Here is a 22,326-nt window from a genome sequence, read left to right on the forward strand (position 1 = left end):
CCCTGCATAACTTAGGCTTACTGTATTTAGCGCAATCATTACGCTTAGCGCAATGAATGGGGGAAAACCCAAAATGTGGTACCTATTTCTCTGCCTATTGAGAAACACGATGAAATGCATGTAATTGGACATAGGGCACGAGATCAACTACTTCCGCTTAGGGAGTGTTCATTATTTGGTTTAATACATTTTACCCACACATGATGATTTACCATGGATAAACGTTCGAGGACGGACCTGTAGCTCCGATATTTTCGATGTATACTAACACTACTAATCCAATAACAAAAAACTGAAGTACGGGTACTGTTAGGTCGACGACTTTCGCGAGTGTGAGTTTTTGTTTACCTTGGTTCCATAATCGTCGTAAGATGACCTTTGACTATTTAAAAGGCCCTCTGGCATTTCTGGGGTCAACACCCACTAAAGACCCATACATGTCCCAAGATTGGTGATGATCGGGCAATAGACTGAGAGGTTTCGTGATTTTGCACTCAGTGACCTTTGACCAGTCATGACCTTGACAGTAGTATTTCGGGGTCAACCTCCTGATGATAGATCTGGGAGCTAGAAAATGATCAATATTGCCTTCCTTATCTCCCCACCAACCCTTATTTCCTGATTCCCTTTCCGTTCCCATCCCCTCTTTATCCATCACTGGCCTTCTCCGCTCACCACACTCTTCTCACCGAGGCTAATCCATTAGTAAATGCCTACTCCCCTGGGGCTTATTAAAGGGGGACTATAGGCCTAGGCAGGAGCAGAGGTGCTAATTTGGCCATCTTCAGGCGACTTTTGCACAGTGAGGGCGCTGGGCCATGTCCGATTCAGCACTAAATATATTCCTTACACAAGCGTGAGATGTGAGAGAACCCTTTTGGCGACTTTGTGTAACTTTATCTTGCTGCCTATAATAAAGATTACCTTAAAGAGACAATAAGATTACCTTAAAGAGACAATATTATTGTCTCTTTAAGGTAATCTTTATTATCCCAAAGCAAAACAGACATGATATTCAAGCTTATAGGTCACCGCCACCACACCATGTACTACTACGTGTACTAGTGTATAATAGTAGATCAATAGGCGCGCCATCTATGAGATGATACAATAACTGACATCTACCCTTGTTCCATTGTATTTTTAGTGTCAGAAAATAATGGTTGCTCCCGAGGCGTAATATTGCGCTAAATAGGCGTAATATTGCGCTAAATACAGTAAGCCCATAACTTAACAGCAATGGCTTGGCTTCTGTGAGTGGTAAGGAGAATTGACAGTTTTTTTATGGTAGTGTGGTGAGCGCACGCCGCAGGATTGTGTATAGTGGCCCTTTAAGGGTGGTACTTGGGCGTAGTAGCGGTCGCGAGTTGGGTGTGTGATATTGTTTTTGTGACCCGTGTCAAGACCGGCGGTCTAATTGCAATTGTCAGAGATAATAGTTACATTAAAAGCGTATAAGTCGCATACAAGTGTTGGTAAGTTTTGTGTTCAACCCCGTGTGTGTTCCAGGAGTAACATTATTGTGTTGCTTAAAACGTCTACTTTTTACTCATGTAAGAATCACTAATAATAACTTCAACTTATTTTCTGGTTATGATAACACAACACGCATATTCATGATCATGATCGCCTTGGACGCACAACCTAACCACATATCAATCCGCCCCGACGATCGACACATCAATTCGATTCGATAACACTCGATAAAGTTTGATAAGTAAACTAGAACTGAGATTTCACAGGAGCACTTGTGAATTCATGACTCCAGGGTTGTTTTGAGGGCGATATTGTAAGAGTTGGTCTTGAGTATGGGGACCTGAAGGTCCGTGTGAGGCACCTGGGCCAGGGAGAGAAGACCAGTTGAACGGTCGATGGGATCTGACACGGACACTACTATTGATCTCATTATATGAATACCATTTAATTACAAAGAAGTGAAAACAGATCATATCATATTCCTTGGCATAAATTAAAATAGGAGTGCGGGAACAAGGTTTTTTAGCAGGAGGAAAGCGAGAACATTTTGCGCCGTCGTATTCCGATTTGACTGGTTAGTGGTGAAATCTGCTTTTAATTTTGCAAATTAACATATTCGTTTTTATAGTTCTAACGTTGTCTCAATTAAAGATGCTTTCCCAATGCTTGACGATGGCACGCCAAAGCGGAATTATTTCAACCCTACAAAATATTAGCAACATTTTAAAAACGATCCAACATTTTCAGAAAACAAGCCAACATTAGCGGAATTATTTCAACCCTGTACAAAATATAAGCATTATTTAAAATAGATCCAACATTTTGAGAAAACAAGCCAACATTTTTTTTCACATTTAGAAAAATTCGTTAGAAAAAAATTATTTTGGGGTTAAACTTTTTTTCTTCATAAAAAACTTTAAAAATTCATTTTTTCGTGAAAAAAATATTTAATTTTTTTTCTTCTCTTGAAAATATTTTCCCGCAACATTTTTTTTTAAATGTTGACAAAATTTTACGGCAACATTTATTTTCGTTCAAGATTTTTTTCTTGCAACATTTTTTTTCGTCAACAATTTTTTCGTCCAACAACGAGCGCCACCTGTGCACAACTAATTGAACTATATCCCCTCGAGACGAGGTTTAGCTACGGGGTACTTCTGGCATGTTTCTTTACACGAATATCTTACGCACGTGGTTGTCACTCGTCATGAACCACAATCCTAGCTGCACACCAATCACCACCAACCAACACGAGAACTTATTCATCTGATCCTATGTGAGAAGTATGATAAAACGCGCTTGTTTTGAGATGGCAACAACTGAACGATCAGAATTCCCGACCTGCTATGAGTATGAAGTACCCCAGCTTAACCTCGTCCCTGCGCGCGAGTTCTATTAGCAGTTCATAGGTGGCGCTCGTTGTTGAACGGAAAAAAATGTTGAACGAAAAAAATGTTGCCAAGAAAAAATCTCGAACGAAAATAAATGTTGCAGTAAAATTTTGTTAAGATTTTTTTTTTAAATTGCGTGGAAAATATTTTTAAGTGAAGAAAAAAATGTAAACGAATTTTTCGAAGTATCACGAAAAAAAAATTGTTGGCTTGTTTTTTCAAAATGTTGACATGAGTCTAAAAATTTTTATCTTTTTTAAAAGATTGTCGGGTTAGTTTTTGAAAGTTTAAATAGTATTGCTTCTCTGTTGCCAAGAAATTTGTAGTTGCTAATATTTTTTCAGGGTTGAAATAATTCCGCTTTGGCGTGCCATACTTGACTGGTCTGGCAAGAGGCATTGCCAGGAAAACGTGACGTCATTTTAGCCATTCTTCTTACGCCCTCCCTCTCCGTAAAACTTCCTGACATGGTGTGAAGTGGGAGGGCGCACAATGGGAACCACACTGCCGCGATGTTAATAGTTTCTATTTATAGAATTCAGCGGAAGAGATTTAAGGCACGGAAAAAGTAGATTAACTCGGCTAATCTCTATGGATTTTACCCAGGAATGTTTTCAAGGCGAGAGAAACATCTGATTTAAGTACTGCGCTTATTAGATTTCATGTTCATGCCGAAGATTGGCCTAAAATGTGGACGAAAAGAGTGCATTATCGAGTGTTGGAGAGGTCACGTGATTGGACGAGAAACCTGAGCGAAAACAATACTGACTCCAGCTCCCAGAGGGAGGAGCGCGGCTGGAGTTATAACAAAGTTTTCGTGCTTTTAGCTGTCAACATCAATGGCTATAATATACTCCTGCAGAATAGTAGAACTAATAGAACTAATTTCCGAAGTTTCCAATAGTTTGAACACAAATCAGAACATCACCCATCAGCTGGACTCGGATCTGCATAAATTACGATAAATAAATGAGGTCGTCGCTTCAATTTCGCAAAGAAAGTTGACTCCATTCGAAGGTTGTTTTGACCATATTCCGTTGAACTCATCGTTATGAGGGCATTTGAACACATTCTCGTTGATCTTTTCTATAAACGTGTGAAGTTTCGTACCAAAATACATTTCCGTAAAGGCTTAAAAAAGAAAATTTGTCACTTACAAAATCATCGCCGCCATTTTCTTGATGTATTGACTTCATAAAGATCTTCACAAAAATCGTATCAAAGTCCCGAAAATCGATGGAATTTTGTCCCGACTTCTCTTATATACATAGATACCACCATTATACATCGTTTTGTCAAAAATGAGATATGTGCATGCTGCGTTGGAAAAACGACGCACAATTGTTTACAGATGGACTGACTGACTGACTGACTGCCTGACTCGCTGACATCGAACCATTTTACAAGCTCTGCTGACTACGTCAGCTGAGCTAAAAATTACTGATCGCTATGGCCAATCAAATTCAGTCTACTGACAGCACCAGCACTGAACACATCTCCACGTCTAACTGTCTGGTGCGCTCCTGTACACAAAAACACCAATAGACATGAAATATTGCAATACCTAGTGTGGATTCTTCCTGCGTAAAAAAAAATTTACAGAGCAGATTAACTTCCACGAATAAAAAAGGAGTTTGGAGTGGCCAAAGTGCGGAAATAATGTCTCCGCTAAAATACACTACGAAATACACTAGGCAATGCACTACGCGATACACGGCAGAGATGCAGTTGAGTTTGTTATTGTTTTGACTTAGAAGCCCGCCCATATCATAATATATTCATGTATTCATGAACTCATTTCTGTCCCATACAACTCTTAAGAACAGTCAATTTCTCCATAAATCATCACCGAAACCGCGATATCCGCAGGAAGATTTGGTTCTAGTGTCCGAAAATGCATGATCTTACAGGGGCGCTTACTCGACAAATAGAGGGGATCTATGGGGATCTATGTGAGTTTTAGGTCGAACTTGTAAAATCTGTAAACATGCCTCCAAATTCCATTATGATAATGAAGAGATTGCCCCATATCTGGGAGACTGTTTTGAAACAATCGCTAATTTTGGAAGATCGGTGCCCGGCTATTGGTTTTAAAAACCCTATTTTTTTCCAATCAAAACACCACTTTTCATTATTCAAATGAAAACTTATTGTCTGAAGACTTATTTCATAGCAGAAAAGTACTAATAACTCTGATTTGATGCGAAAAATCTAACTTTATTTGATGACTTGATTTTCCCTTGGCCGTGGATCGAGTTTGCAGCGCCATCTTGGAAAAGCCGTGACGTCACCGCATAAATTTGTTTCGCCAAGTCTGAAGTCGGTTTTTAATGGTGTTCAGATCATCTAGGGTTTTGGTATGATTTTCGGCTGCAATTTGTATCAGATTTGATTTTGAGACGTGTTTTTGCAAAACTTCGATGACACCTTGGCATGTGATAAAGCTGTATATTCTATAATCTTTATTACTATCTCATCTGAAATGATCACTCAAATACTTACAGATGACACAACTCATTTATAACGGATATCATTATGACGGGTTGAAAAATCTTCTAGTCCAACGCCTGGGACTAGCCATTTCTTAACTTAGTCTAGCATAAAATCTTTGAGCAACTAGCCCGGAGGACTAGTGCCTTAGCTTGGCACCTTGGCCACTTCTTGATGTAGGTTTTATAACCAAAGAGATCCGCTAACTCGGCAAACTCAACCATGCAATCTGTCTATAGTATCAACCAAAAACATTGCATACACGAGCGGCTCCGACTGGATGTAACGGTGGCGCTTTCTCCCAATGCTAGCACTCCCACCGAATGCATTATAATAGATCGTGTGTGTACATGGGGTATGTTAGATTGTTGAAATGCCGCCAATTTGATTCCGATTAATAAGAGACAAGACCACTAATGAATATTCATAGGTTGGAGAGTCTACAGATATAAAGAAAATATTTGATGAAAAAATTAATTTCGAATTTTGCTAATTTGGTAATAGGGGGCGTGTTTTGAGATTTTTCTGCCAGTTGGCTGAAGAGTGGAAATATCAATGTCTGTCTAATTTGACGATTATCAAAAAATTTCCTCGGTCAACTACCAGTTTATTTTTTACCATTTACTTGCCCGACTGTCCGGAATATCATAACAAAATTTCAGATTCACAACCCCACGCAGTATTTGATGCGTCGCGGTCAAACATTGACAATCTAACTGCTAAAAGGCTTAAAAAATCAATTGCGGTCTTAGGGAATCTCCATTGAATCATGCTTATGGGCTTCTGCACTGAAGCTACTTGCAGGCCTAGGCTATATTTGGCAAATTTGGATTTTTGCGACCCCTGCGTGACATTTGCGGAGATTAACATGTCCTATCTATTGTCGGATGACAGCGTGGTGACCTATTTTCAGACAGACAAAACGGCTGGCTTCCTCCTGTAAACATGGTAAAGGTATTGTTATGACTAGGTCCAGCTATCCCTCCTGCCGTATTCTTTAATTGTCATGTTCTTTGCAAATAGGCGCTAAATAGCGGTACCCTACCCTCTGATCTCACACCAGGCATGATTGATGGGGGCGGCCGATTCGGCTGCTCTAGGCTTGGCCAATATGCATTATCTCATACCTGCTCCATGGCATACTACCAAGGAAGGACGTTTCACATACGATCACAATATACAGTCCACAACTTACACCATTTACAGTAGAGTACTAATTGTCAATTTCAAGTTAACCCTTTCGGACCCAACACCTAACCCACCCATCTACCCAGACCCAAAATGGGGATTTTTAGAGCTTTTTTCTGCTCGCCTGGTGTATTGAAAATAAGAGAGATAGAGGAAAATGACTGCTTGGGTTGGATATACAACTAAATAGAGAATATTTTGGTAGGGAAAAAAAATAATTTTTTAATGCTAATGAGGTCATGTGACCTCATTAGCATATTCTCAAAACTGTCCGCAAGTGATTTTTTTTAATTTGAAAATTCTTGGCTCTCTTAGTTTCAAGAACCACGAACAAAAACTGCATGGAAAAGGTCGGGGGGTGGGGCATATTCATTTTCACACATTTTTTTTTCAATTATCTTCGAAATTATGATTTTGGGGACATTTTCCTCATAGGGCGAAAACATCAAAATCTGACGAAAACGACATAATTTCATATTTCAGCCAAAATAAATGGTAAAAACCACTTCTTTTGTTATTATATCTTTATAATAACTATTAGAACTTTGAAACTGTGATAAAAAAATTGTTTTTACCTGATATTTAGGTGAACAAATACAAGATCACCCTGTTTTTGAATTTTTCACACCCGCAACTGCGACATGTAAGATTGTATGATTCATGGTCCGAGTGGTTGAACTCCCAGTCCGAATCAATGTTTTCCCCATCTGACAGCTCCATATCTTCACCCCCCAGGTCTAAATCGGACTCGCTATCATCATCGAGCGCCGCAAGAACATCTTCAGTAGACAAATGTGCTTTCCGTTTTGCCGCCATATCGCCGCGCTGCTGCTCTACAATGCATGGAGTACAAATGTCTACTACGGCCGTATATATCGGTGGGGAATCCCCGAAACCAGCGAGACTGGTTTCATTGATTGTAGACATTGGTTTGATAGGCAGTTCGAAGATGGCAGCACCGTAATTTGCTAGTTATCAACGATCTTCTGCATCAACGGCCCCACGGTTGCTCGGGTAATTGCTGTGGGGTCAAGATCAACCGTGCACGGTTGCTCAGGTCCGAAAGGGTTAATCAGGTGGAGAACGAGAACACTGTTGACCCAAAATGGCGAATGTCGTAAACGATCAGAACGACCGATGTTTTGATGCTGTTCCTCTCGTCAAGAAAAACACAACAAAATAATTTGATTTTCAACACCAAAAGCATTTAGACTTCATCAATTCTTATGTAAGTAGATTGTCTCAAAATAATGAATACGCCTTTAGTTATTTGTTTTTTTTGAAACAAAGTACTGGATACAACATCATCCTCAAGACACCATCTTCTACACACTGGCACATGCACAGTATACAACACAGGGCAATGTTACGAGGTTGGGCTGGTATTGGACACACTGACAGCGTTTGAATTTGATAGTCCCTATCTCGTCTTCGACGGGGGGGGGGACAAAAATACAGAGCGGGATTCCCCGACTTAAAGCTGAAGGCGTCTAATTTTTTGCGACACCATATTTCTATGTGTGGCGAGATCGGGCTGTGTAAAACGGAGGAAAACAATCTCTTGCCGGCCAGCGAAATCAGACCTTAAAGGCTTACACCGTTTACTTTGGTGGTCGTTTCCATAAAATGGCACATGCCACTGCCATGCCTGCACCAGAGAAAATTTGCCGTTTTGAAACAACACACCTTACTTTCATATTACAAACCGAGGTTACACATAACCTAAATTATCACTCAGTTCAATTCAATTCAATTCAAATAAGACTTATATAGCGCAATTATCCAATAACGTATGATTGCTCGGCTGCGCTTTGAAAACATAGTCACCATAATCTCGACTTCAGCACCTTTTTGAATGTGCTCACAGTTGGAGCATTTCGCACATTCATGTCTAGTCTGTTCCAGAGTTGTGTAGCATACACCACAAAACTTCTGCCACCATATGATGCCAGGCGCTACCTGGGTACTTAGAGCAAACCTAGGTTCTGGGACCTCAGGGATTGGCTGGGTTCATACAGTGGCACAATATCTGATAGATAGCATGGGGCAAGGTCAGCTTTGCACTTAAACAAAAGGAGTGACACCTTGAAGTCAATTCTTTGAGAAATAGGAAGCCAGTGTAGCCTCCTGAGCACGGGTGTAATGTGCTGGTCATGACGAGTTCGATTTATTATCCTGGCTGCATGATTTTGTGTAAGTTGGAGTTTGTGCATTAGGTTCTTGGCAATGCCGGCAAGGAGGCTGTTGCAATAATCCAGTCTTGTTAACACAAGGGATTGGATCAGGAGTTTAGCTGCACTTTCGGTGAGACAATTGCGTATCTGGCCAATGTTCCGAAGATGGTACGTTGCAGATTTTACAACACTATTCACTTGATTTTCCATTGACATTGTTTGATCGAAAAGAACTCCCAGGTTTCTCACTGGTCCTGTTGTCACTTGGACGTCAATCCCCGCTACTGAGAGGGACTCTATATTGAGACCATTCAAAGCTTGTTGAGAGCCAAACAACTATCAACTAACAACTCAGGGATCAGGAAACATCATACATGCATCAATTGTATACAAATAACATGCACGCGCACGCCTACATGTACAGTGCATTGAGATTGACAATTGGCATCGCCTGGCGTTAAAATTAGGAACTAGATTAAGGTTCGACCAACAGTTATTCTTTGTGAACGAACGGCGTAGGCCTTTAAAAGGTCAAAGAAGATGTAACTTTAAGTGGATTTAACCGGAAGAGATAACGCCACAACAGTTGTTAAAGGGGTACACAGTTTGCATTTACTGGTGGCTCAGGAAAATAGAAACATAGTTTAACATAGTGCAGGTATCATGCATCCAAATTTGTTTTAGGGTCCTTTCAAGAAGTTTAGGTACCATCTTTATGTTAACTTTAACTAGATTTAAATGGAAAGGAGTTATCATTAATCTGACGAATATGAATGACGAATTACGAATTACGAACTTATAATTACAAAGGAACTCGCGTTCCATTTTGCAGTCAGCTGTATCTGGTGTTATGTTTTAGAAGTTAATGCTTTCGTCCAGTTCTGGTCTTATTGAAAAACGGCCGCTGTGACAATGTAGACTAATTCTTAATGACTCCGCCAGTTTGTCACAACGAATTCAAAACTGATCGCTGCGTCTAAGAAAATACAGCAGAACCTCCCCTTGCGGACACCTCTGCCAGGCGGACACCTCCGCATTACGGACATTTTCGTTCAGTCCCAATTTTTTTCTAAGTCATTTGCTTTAACCAAAACCTCGCTAGGGCAGACACCTCTCTACTCCGAATTACAGACACGGCCATGGTGACTTTTTGGTCCAATCACCACGCAATTACGGACAGTAAACAAAAACAATGGCTTCCCGTGTTTGTGGTGTGGGGGTGAAATTGTTGGGGACACAAAAAATGTTGGCGTGGTTGTTAGGGACGCGGTAGCGCAAGGGATGCTGGGATCGCGCAAACCGGAGCCGGACGCTGACATTTTGGGTGCAATAAACCCCGTTTTAGAAACGATTCATTCTCCGATTTATTCATGAAAACTCGCTCTCCTTCTTTCAGGTCAATTGCCAAACCGGGCAACATTTGGGGGCTCAGCCGGGAAACATAAAAGGAAGAAGTTAGCCAGGAGAGCGCGGAGAATTGGTCATCACATCAACATGGCTGCAGCGGAGAAAATGATTACGCTGAGAAAGGAGCTGTATGGAGCGGAGTTGGGCATTCTGCGGAAATGATTGACGTCGGTGACTGCGGGAAAGGACACCATGGCGATGAGTGGCCCAAATATCCTTGCTGAGTTGGAGAAAATTATCCGTACAAGTGAAGGCGAGGCTGACGGGGGATTGAAGCAGCTAGATGAGATTTCCATGGCTTTGCGGGAGGCTGTGGATACATTCAAGAGCAAGGACCCAGCCGCTGGGGTTACGATGACCAATGCATTGATGGGGGAATTTAAGTTGGCGGGAACCATTGGGGATTCCAGTAGTGATCGAAGTTTCCTCAGTTTACTACACCAAATTGAGACTGGTAAAAAGAAGGGACATGTCGAAATCGAATTAGTCGATGCAGTGATCAAGGCAGTAAAGCCTAGTTGTAAGCTGAGGGCATATGTTGAGGCCTGTGATGAACTGTCTTTGAAAAACCTCACCAATATTATTCGGTCTTTTTATAATGAAGAGACTCCAACAGAACTTTTCCAGGATTTATGTAATCTTAAACAAATTAGCAAGGAGTCACCACAGGCACAGGACTTTTTGTTTAGGGCCTTGGCCTTGCGGCAAAAATTGGTTAGCATCTCACGGGCGAGTGTGGACACTAGTTATGATCAAAAGTTGGTGGAGACCCAGTTTAAGCGGACACTTTGCACAGGTCTGGAGAACGATTTTCTCAGAATTGAACTGCAATGTAATATCGAGGGCTATGTGACTGATGAGGCGCTGATTGAAGGATTTAGTGAGTTGGTCCGAAGACAGGTCGAGATGCAGACTAAACGAGGAACTATGATGAAGGTCAAGAGCCTAGAAGTTCAGGAATCTGAGGGAATGGTGAAAGAGGTGTTGGAAACGGTCAGAGCGTTAAAACTTGAAGTCAACCAGCTGAAACGGAACCTTCCTAAGTCGGTCGCAGGAACATCAAACACGTACACAACAGGGGGTCGTGTGGATCGGCGATTCAGGAATCGGTGTGCAGCGTGTGTACAAGGTGAAGTGCAGCATTGCATCCACTGCAAAAAGTGCAGCAGTGAGGACCACTACCAGGCTTTCTGTACAGTAAATTCGAAGCAGGGAAACTAGTCGGGGCCACCTCTGCAACACCCGAGGATGAGGTGGCCGAGGATTGTGAGCATACTCATCGAACTTGTGTATTCTGCCAGGGGGAGGTACCCGTGTCTGAGGTAAAGCGATGCTCTGCTTGTCATGCAGGGTGCTACTGCTCTAAGACTTGTCAAAAACACCATTGGGTAACACATAAACCAGTGTGTCAAGCAATAAGAACTCTGAACTCTGGTGAGGGGAACTGTAAGTTAGTACTTGATGAACTCAAGGGCAGTGTATATGAACTCACCCCAAAACTGCGAAATAAAGTTGCCAAGTTGGTAGGAGAAAAATGTGTAGTAACTCTAAAACTTGAGGGCAAAAATCACCATGTGCTTTGGGACACAGGGGCTCAGGTCAGGTTGGTTGAAGAAACATGGGTCCAGTTGAATTTTCCGGGGAAGGGAATCCGAGAACTGGGGGAACTGTTTGAAAAGAAGCTTGTCGTAACTTCTGCAAGCGGGGATTCAGTAGGTTTGAAGGGGTGGATTGAGTTGGAGGTGACCCAAGGGTCAGGTGGGGAGCCACTGATGGTTCCTTTTGTCGTCACTTCAACCAGGCTGGATCGACCGATTGTTGGTTTTAATGATATTACTCACATGATGAAATGCAACCCTTACTTTCAATCACTATTTCAGAATAGTAGTCCAGAGACTGTGCAGTCCTTGGTTCAAGTGCTGAGTCGAGTGGAGGATGGAGAGATAGGGGTAGCAAAGACTGGTAAAGCAAATGTGGTAATCAAAGCAGGGCAATGCCAAACACTAAAATGTTTTGTCCGCTCGGGTGCTGCGCATGGGGGCGAGGTTGCTATGTTCTTGCCAGGGGAATATTTGGAGCATCAAGATGGCATACAAATTCCTGAGTCATCAGTCAAACTCACTCGTGGGTCTGTATGTAGCGTTAACATTCCAGTTAAAAACAACAAGGGTAGCCCGGTGGTTATTAGAAAGGGGACTAGTGTGGGGTGTTTGGTTCCAGTAAAATCAGTGGTCACCCTTAGGCCGCCTGAGACTTATGATGTCCGAGATCAAGCTGTAACAGGACAAGTTAATGAGGTGACCGTGGGGACAGGTCAGTATGGTTGTGACTCAAAACAATGTCACATCAGACGAAGGGAGATGAACCAAGATGATGACTTATGGGACCCAAAGATTGAGCTGGACAATACCATACTGACGCCAGACCAAGTAAAGCAAGTAAGGACATGCTACGGGAAGAATGTCATGCTTTTTCCAAGACGGACGATGACATCGGCTGTGTCCCGGAACTTCAACTTTCCATAGACCTGTTGGACCCAGAACCCGTGAAACAAACCTATCGCTCAGTACCCCGCCGTTATACAATGAGGTTAACGACTACATAATCGATTTGTTGAACAAGGGATGGATTCAGAAGTCTGCCTCTGCATATTCTAGCCCCATGGTCTGTGTTCGGAAGAAGGATTCGTCCTTGAGGCTATCCTTGGACTATCGTGCTCTAAATGCAAAATGTTTTTGGGGCAACTTTTGTCTGCAGAGGAGAGTCGGATGGACCCAGCAGATTATGAAGCGGTGAGAGCTCTTAGCGACAAGAGGCCTCAGACGGTGAGAGAGGTCAGGAAGTTGCTGGGCCTACTTGGGTATTTCAGGAAATACATCCCAGATTTCAGCAGGAGAAGCAAATGTTTGTACGACTTGTTGAGAAAAAGATGAGAATTGGCAGCCAAAGAGGAAGACCAAGCCAAGAGTGGGCCAGGCAGACTCGCGGCAAAGTGTGAATTGGACAGACAAACACCAAGAGGTATTGAAAGAGCTGATTGACGTTTTGAAGAGTCCGGAGGTGATGGCATTTCCGGATTTTAACCAGCCCATTATACTGCATGTGGATGCATCTCAAGAGGGCCTGGGGGCGATTGTCTACCAAAAGCAAGCAAATCAACAGCTGGCACCCATTGCCTATGGCTCTCGAACCTGACCCCATCAGAAAAGAATTATAATTATCACTCTGGAAAGTTGGAATTCCTGGCCCTTAAATGGGCCGTGTGTTAGCGATTCCGGGACTATCTTTATTACGCCCCCCAGGTTGATGTTTATACGGATAATAATCCCTTAACTTACATTTTGTCATCGGCAAAATTGGATGCAGCAAGACAGCGGTGGGTGGCCGAACTTTCAGATTTCAACCTGACCCTGAATTTCAAATCAGGTCGGCAAAATATAGATGCTGATGTCTTGTCAAGAATGCCACTAGATGTTGACAAGTATATTGGGGAATGTTCCAACAGTGTTAATCAGGAACACGTGAGGGCCATGATGGGGGGACAGGAGGCTGTGGACTTGGGCTGGATTGACTGTCAATTATTGGGGGCCATCGCGGCTGACGAGCTACGGGAAGATAGTCAGTTTATCCCAGTAGAGACCATAACCAAGACCCAATTCAAGGAAGATCAGGAGCAAGATCCAGTGCTACAGAGAGTGCGAAAGTGGTGTCAAGGGAAAGAAAGACCGACAAAGAAACAGCTTGGTCAAGAGGGACAGTTGGTGAAAATTTGGCTAAGGGATTTTGACCGCTTGAGCATCGATGACAATGGAATCCTGCATCGAACTTACCAGTTTACTGATGGTTCTCAGGTGTCCCAACTTTGTCTGCCCAAAAAGCACCAGAATATGGTCTACAATGAGCTTCACTGTAAAATGGGCCATCCCGGCGCGGAGAGGGTAATTATAACTGCCAAAGAGAGATTCCACTGGCCTGGCATGGCAAGGGATATCACCCATTTTGTCACGGAAGTATGCAAGTGCATAAAAGACAAGAGACTAAACGTCCAGCGGAAAGCAGAATTGAAACCAGTGATTACAACATTTCCATTCGAACTGGTGTCAATTGATTTTCTGCACCTTGAAAAGTCGAAGGGGGCTACGAATATATATTAGTCGTGGTGGACCATTTCACTCGCTTTGCTCAAGGCTATCCAACTCGAAATAAATCGGCTAGGACGGCTGCAGATAAATTATTCAATGACTTTATTCCGCGATTTGGATTCCCAAGTCGAATTCACCACGATCAGGTTGGGGACTTCGAGAATGCATTATTTAGGAGACTTCAGGAGGAAAGGCCTACAGGATGCATACCAACAAGCACAAGAAGCAGCACAGAACGGGTATGACCTGGGATTAAGAAGTGCAACACTGGAAGCGGGTGATCGTGTACTGGTTCGAAATTTAAATGAGCGAGGAGGGCCCGGAAAACTCAGGTCATATTGGGAGCAAGTCATACATGTGGTTGTGAGACGAGTGGTGGATGATGCACCAGTTTATGAAGTTAAACCGGAAAATGGGCCGGGACGGATTCGAACCCTTCATAGGAATCTGCTCTATCAGTGTGACGAGTTGCCCATGGACACAAACAGAGGCATAAAACCAAAACAGAGGACTAAGAGAAGACAGCCTGGACAAGTAGCCCCTAGAGTGGAGCAAGGTGACTCTAGTTCAGAGGATGAGGAATACTTGGTAGTCCAGGAGGAAACCAGCTGTCACGCCCAATGTATTGGTGGAACCTCCAGAGCCGGATAGCTCAGTGGACTCTGATTCAGAGGAGGGGGACCTTCCACCACCAGAAGGGAGACCACAGCGAACGAGGATTGCACCAAAGACATTAACCTATGACCAATTAGGGTTACCAACATACATGTCATATCACCAGCCCCAGATGCATGTGGGACAAATGACTGTTGGGGGACAACCATGGGGTTGGGTGCCAGCTGGGGGTCAGGCGAGGTATAGCCCATGGGTGAATCCATTTTTGGGTCCTCAGAATGATTATTCAGTTTTCTAAGTTCAGGGGCAGAATTTCGCTAATGGTACAATAGAGATTTTTTTCTTAGGGTACATGTTTATATGTTGATGTTATTGTTATTAGTTACCTAATTTAGGTCATCTTGTGCTTTACTCTGGAAGTGCCTTGAATCAAGTGTGGAGTGTGGAGTAGAAAGTTATGTGGGGAAAGTTATGTATTTCTTGGTGTCTCAATCCTGTTGGATACTAGGCTGGAATTTGAGCATGGTCTTTAAGGACAGAAATTGGGATCTAGATGGCCACTGGATTCCTATATTCTTTTTGCTAATTCTAGGGGGTTCGACAACCACAGAATTTTGTGTGTTTTATCAATGACTCTGGCATTACTGTCTGTAGACTCCAGAATACAAAACTTTTCAGATGGGATTCTATGTTCCAATGTCGCGGACGACATTCATTGTGGGGGGGGAGAGTGTGGCGTGGGGGTGAAATTGTTGGGGACACAAAAATTTTTGGCGTGGTTGTTAGGGACGCGGTAGCGCAAGGGATGCTGGGATCGCGCAAACCGGAGCCGGACGCTGACATTTTGGGTGCAATAAACCCCGTTTTAGAAACGATTCATTCTCCGATTTATTCATGAAAACTCGCTCTCCTTCTTCCAGGTCAATTGCCAAACAGGGCAACATGTTCACGTAGGTAGTCGATTAGACCTAACAGGTGTGAAGTTTGCGTAATTGATGAACATAATTAGACACTAAGTTCAGTTAATTGGAGTGGAGTGAATTTAATGTCCGTTGCTCTTCTAATTAAAACAGAATGTTTTGTTTAATTATCTACACTGTGCATCACAGTGCCAAGCTACTGTATATTGTAACATTAATTGCAGTCCATTGAGTTGTTTGTCCCCTTGTGCTCTAATAACAAGTATTACTATAATGATGTACGCTGTCTATGTAATATGTAGCGTGGGAACACAACCTGCATATATCAATGTTGGCAAATTAATATTACCTCCACTAGAAATGCCAATTTACTAATTTCAAGTTCGCATATAAATGGCATAAAATTATTTGAAGTAGTTAATATTTATACAACTAAATGGAATATGTTATATGTAAGCTTCACGACCCCCATGTTAATCCATTTTTTTGACAAACTAAATGGAATATGGAATTTGCAGGCTTCACGACTCCCGTGTTCATAAACACGACTACACCTTTTGGACAATAATGGCATAACCTCCCTATAAAGGACTCCTCTACATTACGGACACCAACGCCCAGTCCCATGTGTGTCCGCAATAGAGAGGTTGTACTGTACAGTAAATTGGTGAAAGAATTTTGGATCCTGAGTGACCCTTTTATGGGTAATGGACGTTGATCAGCGTAATTTTTAATGGTGAGATTTGCGTAAAACACATTATTGACAATGAAGTGTCTAACTTTTCATGAAGAACCAGGCCAAGGTTACTCCCGAGGATAATGCAAACAGTAAACTACTTTAAAGATCAGTCCTGCTCAGATGTTGGTTCTCCCTGTTTTCCTTTTGGAAACATTTTATCCTTCATTTTTTGTCCTTGTGAAAATGAACTTTTAAACCGTTGAAAACCTGCCTGTGAGGCTTCTTCTAAAGTCTTCATATGAGGTGGTATGAGGCGGTCCATGCCCTGTCCATCTTTAGGTATTTCATCGAAGCCTGTATCTAAAGTGTCCAATTCCCGATAATCTAATTGTGACTGAAGGTCTATTGAATCATCAAAATAGTTTTGAACGTACGTTGGAGGTAGGAGAGCAGCTGCCACATACCGTCCTTCAGCATTAAGAAAGTTAAAAGTAGCGCAGGCCTGATCCTGAAAATAGATAAAAAGGTCAGTTCGAATGATGTTCAAGTTTGATTCTGTCTTGGATTAATATCAAGGACAATTAATGCCGGGGTCACACTAGCGTGTTAAAGCAAATTGACAGCGCATTAAAACTTAAATACGCATTGGAGTGTCACACTCAAGTCGGTCTGTATCGTTTTCAAACCGCTTTAACAAATACGGTCCTTAATACTCGTCAATGAAGTCGCTCTGGCCAAGCCGCATTGAAGCTGACATTGCCATTGTCAATTTAACCACAAATACATAAACGTAATTGTCATTACATAAAAACCATCATTTCCATCATTCCATCAGCTAACAGAACCAGCCAATGATGTAACGTTTCTATGCCAATCTTGACATAAGAGGTGCTGATTTTGTTCCTTACAATTTGATTTAAATTTAGTCACTGAGTGTGCCAGCTTGGTTTCTACCCCTCTTTTCTCGTTCGGTATGGATCTCACGAGACTAGAGTGGCAACCATCTTGGATCAAACACGGGAGCGAGTTTAACAATGCAATTATAGGTGGCATATCTTTACTGCGCATTCAATTTCACCAGTTTCAATCCAAATTGAATGTGCATTCGGCCAAGTGTGACGCGACCGGCTTGAAAGCAATTTAACCAAACCCTTTGACGGAGGGTGCTCTATGGTAAAACCGTTTCAATTCGCCTTCAGTGTGAATGTAGTATAAGGTTTAACCCATAAGACAGCTATACTACTGCCAGCTGGCTACCACATTAAATTTGAAAACATCTTCCAGTACATTCACCAGATCTCCTTTCGCCCGAAACCAGATGGTTCCATCTAGAATGCATGGGGTAAGCCGGTCTTATTTTTGTATACCTGTCTCCACAATGGCACTGCTGAAATCTATATTCAGTACCCAATTTCAAATTTTGATCTTCAATTATGAAATCGCATTCTCGAATTGCTCGGTTCAGCTCGCCATCCGCTTATTAAAAGTTTCATTTAACAAGAGGCCCAAGGGCCTGGCGCTCAGCTGGATGACCTAATAACATAGGACTGAGGGTATAAAGTAGTAAATGTCGGCTTTATACTACTGTTTGAAGGTCAAGAGAACACGTTATACCACTAAAATTTCCAATGCAGAGCTGCCAGCTGGATGAAATATGATTGAACTAATCAGCCATGGTATGTAAATATTACAGGAGGCAACGGAAGATATCCCTAGTTCAGTATAGCTTTACAGAATGAAACGGCCAGGGGCCATTGTGCTCACCGTATACATCTTTTAGTAGGCAGGATCATGCTTAGTTTAGAGGTGAATATGGTAAACACAATCAGGCATGAAGACTTTTTTTAGATGTGTATTGATGTCAAGTAATAAGACAGGGCAGTATATATAAGTTTATGATCTAACCAATAATTGTCTACGACATCAACAAGATATCGTGTGATTGCTAAGAGTCCCTGCAATAAAAAATTCATCGAAAAAAAGTCATTAATAAGCGAGATATTGCACGTCCTACTTTTTCAGTTTTGACCCCCTGGTGGCCAAATCAAGAATCAAATCAGGCCAAAATTCGGTGTCAGAGATTATCTGATGTAGGGGGTTACATGTACCAACTTTCAAGTTCATAGCTTCAGCAGTTAAGAAACGTGCCATAGTTACACTCTAATGGCCAATTTACGCCATTTGACCTCTGTGACCTAGAAAAGGAGGTCAAATCCAAATATCGTAGGACATGTGGTGTATCCTTGCTAGAAGTCCCTGCCATAAAAATTTTATCGAAAACAATTCACTCAAATAAGCAAGATATTGCACTTCTTCCTTTTTCCATTATGGCCCCCTGGTGGCCGAATAAAGACTCAGATCAGGCCAAAATTCGGCATCAAAGGTTATCGGATGTAGGGGGTTATATGCACCAAGTTTCAAGTTCATAGCTTTACTGGTTAAGAAACGTGCCATAGTTTACACTCTGACGGCCAATTTACGCCATATGACCTCTGTGACCTTGAAAAGTAGGTCAAATTGAAAACTCGTAAGATATGTGATGAATTCTTCCTAAGAGTACCTACCATAAAAATTTTATCGAAAACAAGTCACTTATAAGCGAAATATCACACTTTTTAGATTTCCACTTTTGGCCCCCTGGTGGCAAAGTTGAGGATCAGATCAAACTGAAATTCAGCACCAGAGGCTATGTGATATAGGGGGTTATATGTACTAAGTTTCAAGTTCATAGCTTTAGTGGTTAAGAAACGTGCCATAGTTTACACTCTAACGGCCAATTTACGCCATATGACCTCTGTGAACTTGAAAAGTAGGTCAAATTAAAAACCCGTATGATATAAGATGTATATTTGCTATGAGTACCTACAACACAAGTTTCATCGAAAACAAGTCACTAATAAGCGAGATATCACACTTTTTAGATATCGACATTTGGCCCCCTGGTGGCCAAGTTGAGAATCAGATCGGACCGAAATTCAGTGTCAGAGGTCACCTGACCTAGGGGGTGCTGTGTACAAAGTTTCAAGTTCAGTTCATAGCCCTAGCGGTTAAGAAACGTGCCACTGTTTTGGAAATAGGATACGACGACGGACGACGGACACTGCGGTATTACATAGACTCCCCTACGGTGAGCCAAAAAATGGGAGCAACATTATTGTGTTGCTTAAAACGTCTACTTTTTACTCATGTAAGAATCGTAGTACTAATAATTACTTCAACTTATTTTCCAGTTATGATAACACAACACGCATCTTCATGATCATGATCTTTCTCAAACTAACTGAATGACCTATTAGTAATCACCTTGGACGCACAACCTAACCACATATCAATCCGCCCGACGATCGACACATCCATTCGATTCGCTAACCGGGTAACCCTCGATAAAGTTTGATAAATAAACTAGAACTGAGATTTCACAGGAGCACCTGTGAATTCATGACTCCAGGGTTGTTTTGAGGGCGATATTGTAAGAGTTGGTCTTGAGTATGGGGACGTGAAGGTCCGTGTGAGGCACCTGGGGAGAGAAGACTAGTTGAACGATGGGATCATGGAGGTATAAATAATTATTTATACCTCCATGATGGGATCTGACACGGACACTACTATTGATCTCATTATATGAATACCATTTAATTACAAAAAAGTGAAAACAGATCATATCATATTCCTTGGGATAAATTAAAATAGAAGTGCAGGAACAAGGTTTTTTAGCAGGAGGAAAGCGAGAACATTTTGCGCCGTCGTATTCCGATTTGGCAGGTTAGTGGTGAAATCTGCTTTTAATTTTGCAAATTAACATATTCGTTTTTCTAGTTCTAACGTTGTCTGAATTAAAGATGCTTTCCCAATGCTTGACTGGTCTGGCAAGAGACATTGCCAGGAAAACGTGACGTCATTTTGGCCATTCTTCTTACCGCACGCCCTCTCTCTCCGTAAAAGTTCCTGACATGGTGTGAAGTGGGAGGGCGCACAATGGGAACCACACTGCCGCGATGTTAATAGTTTCTATTTATAGAATTCAGCGGCAGAGATTTTAGGCACGGAAAAAGTGGATTAACTCGGCTAATCTCAATGGATTTTACCCAGGAATGTTTTCAAGGCGAGAGAAACATCTGATTTAAGTACTGCGCTTATTAGATTTCATGTTCAGGCCGAAGATTGGCCTAAAACGTGGACGAAAAGAGTGCATTATCGAGTGTTGGAGAGGTCACGTGATTGGACGAGAAACCTGAACAAAGTTTTCGTGCTTTTAGCTGTCAACATCAATGGCTATAATATACTCCTACAGAATAGTAGAACTAATAGAACTAATTTCCGAAGTTTCCAATAGTTTGAACACAAATCAAAACATCGCCCATCAGCTGGACTCAGATCTGCATAAATTACGATAAATAATGAGGTCGTCGCTTCAATTTCGCAAAGAAAGTTGACTCCATTCGAAGGTTGTTTTGACCAAATTCTGTTGAACTCATCGTTATGAGGGCATTTGAACACATTCTCGTTGATCTTTTTTATAAACGTGTGAAGTTTCGTACCAAAATACGTTTCCGTAAAGGCTTAAAAAGAAAATTTGTCACTTACAAAATCATCGCTCCGGTAGAAATAAAAAGATCACCGCCATTTTCTTGATGATAGTACTCCAGGTAACCGGCGGGAAATTTAAAGCGGGGTCATCCGGGGTCAAACAACAGTTTTGCTCACTACCGCCAACTGGTGATATAAATCGACACTAATCTATTTTATATCAAAACTTCTGTATCATGAAGACCTTTTCAACTTTATTTCAAGCTTTTATCTGCTTGAATAGAGCGTCAAAAAATTGTTTTTTCATTTACGCATTTCGCCCCCTGGGGAGCTGAATTTGAGTCGAATCGCCCAAATTTTTTTCCGTAAGCAACATTTTCTGCGGTGTTTTAAGCAAGACTAGATTTGAAGTGCCTCGGTTGTATGATTACAAAATGCCCAACTTTGTCTACAGATGGCTAGATGGAAGGACGGACACCAATCGAATAGCCATTTGACTAGCTCCGCTGACTTTTGTCAGCTGAGCTAAAAAAAACACACCCATATCGATGCTATTGTTTTGTACTATTTTTCAAAATTGACACTTAGCGATTCTGCTTGATGTGTGCTATTCGTCTCATATCATGAAGAATGTGCTAAACACCGTCCTGAAGTTGAGAAGAAGATTTTGCCTAGTTTTGAATGCACTAAAACACTATGCAAATACCACTGCTAGTGCTATGCATGCAAATTGTGAACTCTGAAAGTGGCTGTGACTAGAGTGCCTCACATTTTGTGACGTGTTGGATGTCACTTGTTTCTCCTTTTCTATGTTGGACTGAGTTGCTGTTTTTGGAATGGAATCGAGGGGTTGGCCACGGTGAGAGGGCCAGCGAGAAACGATGCATAAATATTGGGGACCATAGGGAGTGTTGGGATATTGCTGTACGTGCCTTTAATGGCAATGGGCCACTACTGAAGACAGGCTACTCACGATTTCAAACAGCACCAGCTCGATCTCCATAACTCTTTTTGGAGATACAATTTTGGTAGTTCTGTGCATCTGCTAATTATGCCAAAATATGGGAACAAAACGCATTGTGGGATTCAAAAGGGGAAGCAAGAGCCATGTGCTTCGCTTCTATGTGCTTTGCAGTGTTCGTGAAGAAAATGGGGAAAAGTAATATGGAAAGGCGCTGGTAGGTTTGTAGGTCTTCTATTTCGGCAATATTTGGAGCAAAAATACAAAGATTGACTCAATGATAAACCCTAAAACCGTCCCAATGCCTTTCCATATTACTACAAAATAGAGACGAATGGGTTAACACATTTATTTCC

General features: G+C 41.9%; 1 protein-coding gene across 2 annotated transcripts in view; it reads right to left on the reverse strand.

Annotated features, from left to right (window-relative positions):
• LOC135490654 (NADH dehydrogenase [ubiquinone] 1 alpha subcomplex assembly factor 3-like) overlaps positions 1 to 22,326 on the reverse strand; it is a 177,221-nt gene that overhangs the window by 44,392 nt on the left and 110,503 nt on the right. The window contains exon 8 of one of the 2 annotated variants that reach the window (XM_064775964.1): positions 15,603 to 16,990. The exons of the other annotated variant lie outside the window; for it this stretch is intronic. Within the exon in view, the coding sequence (XP_064632034.1) occupies positions 16,649 to 16,990 (342 nt within the window). The 3' untranslated portion in view covers positions 15,603 to 16,648. Of the gene's footprint in view, positions 1 to 15,602; positions 16,991 to 22,326 lie in introns of those variants that run through there. 2 annotated transcript variants of the gene reach the window in all.

Source organism: Lineus longissimus, chromosome 7 (assembly GCF_910592395.1).
Source record: "Lineus longissimus chromosome 7, tnLinLong1.2, whole genome shotgun sequence".
Classification (NCBI taxonomy): Eukaryota; Metazoa; Nemertea; class Pilidiophora; order Heteronemertea; family Lineidae; genus Lineus; species Lineus longissimus.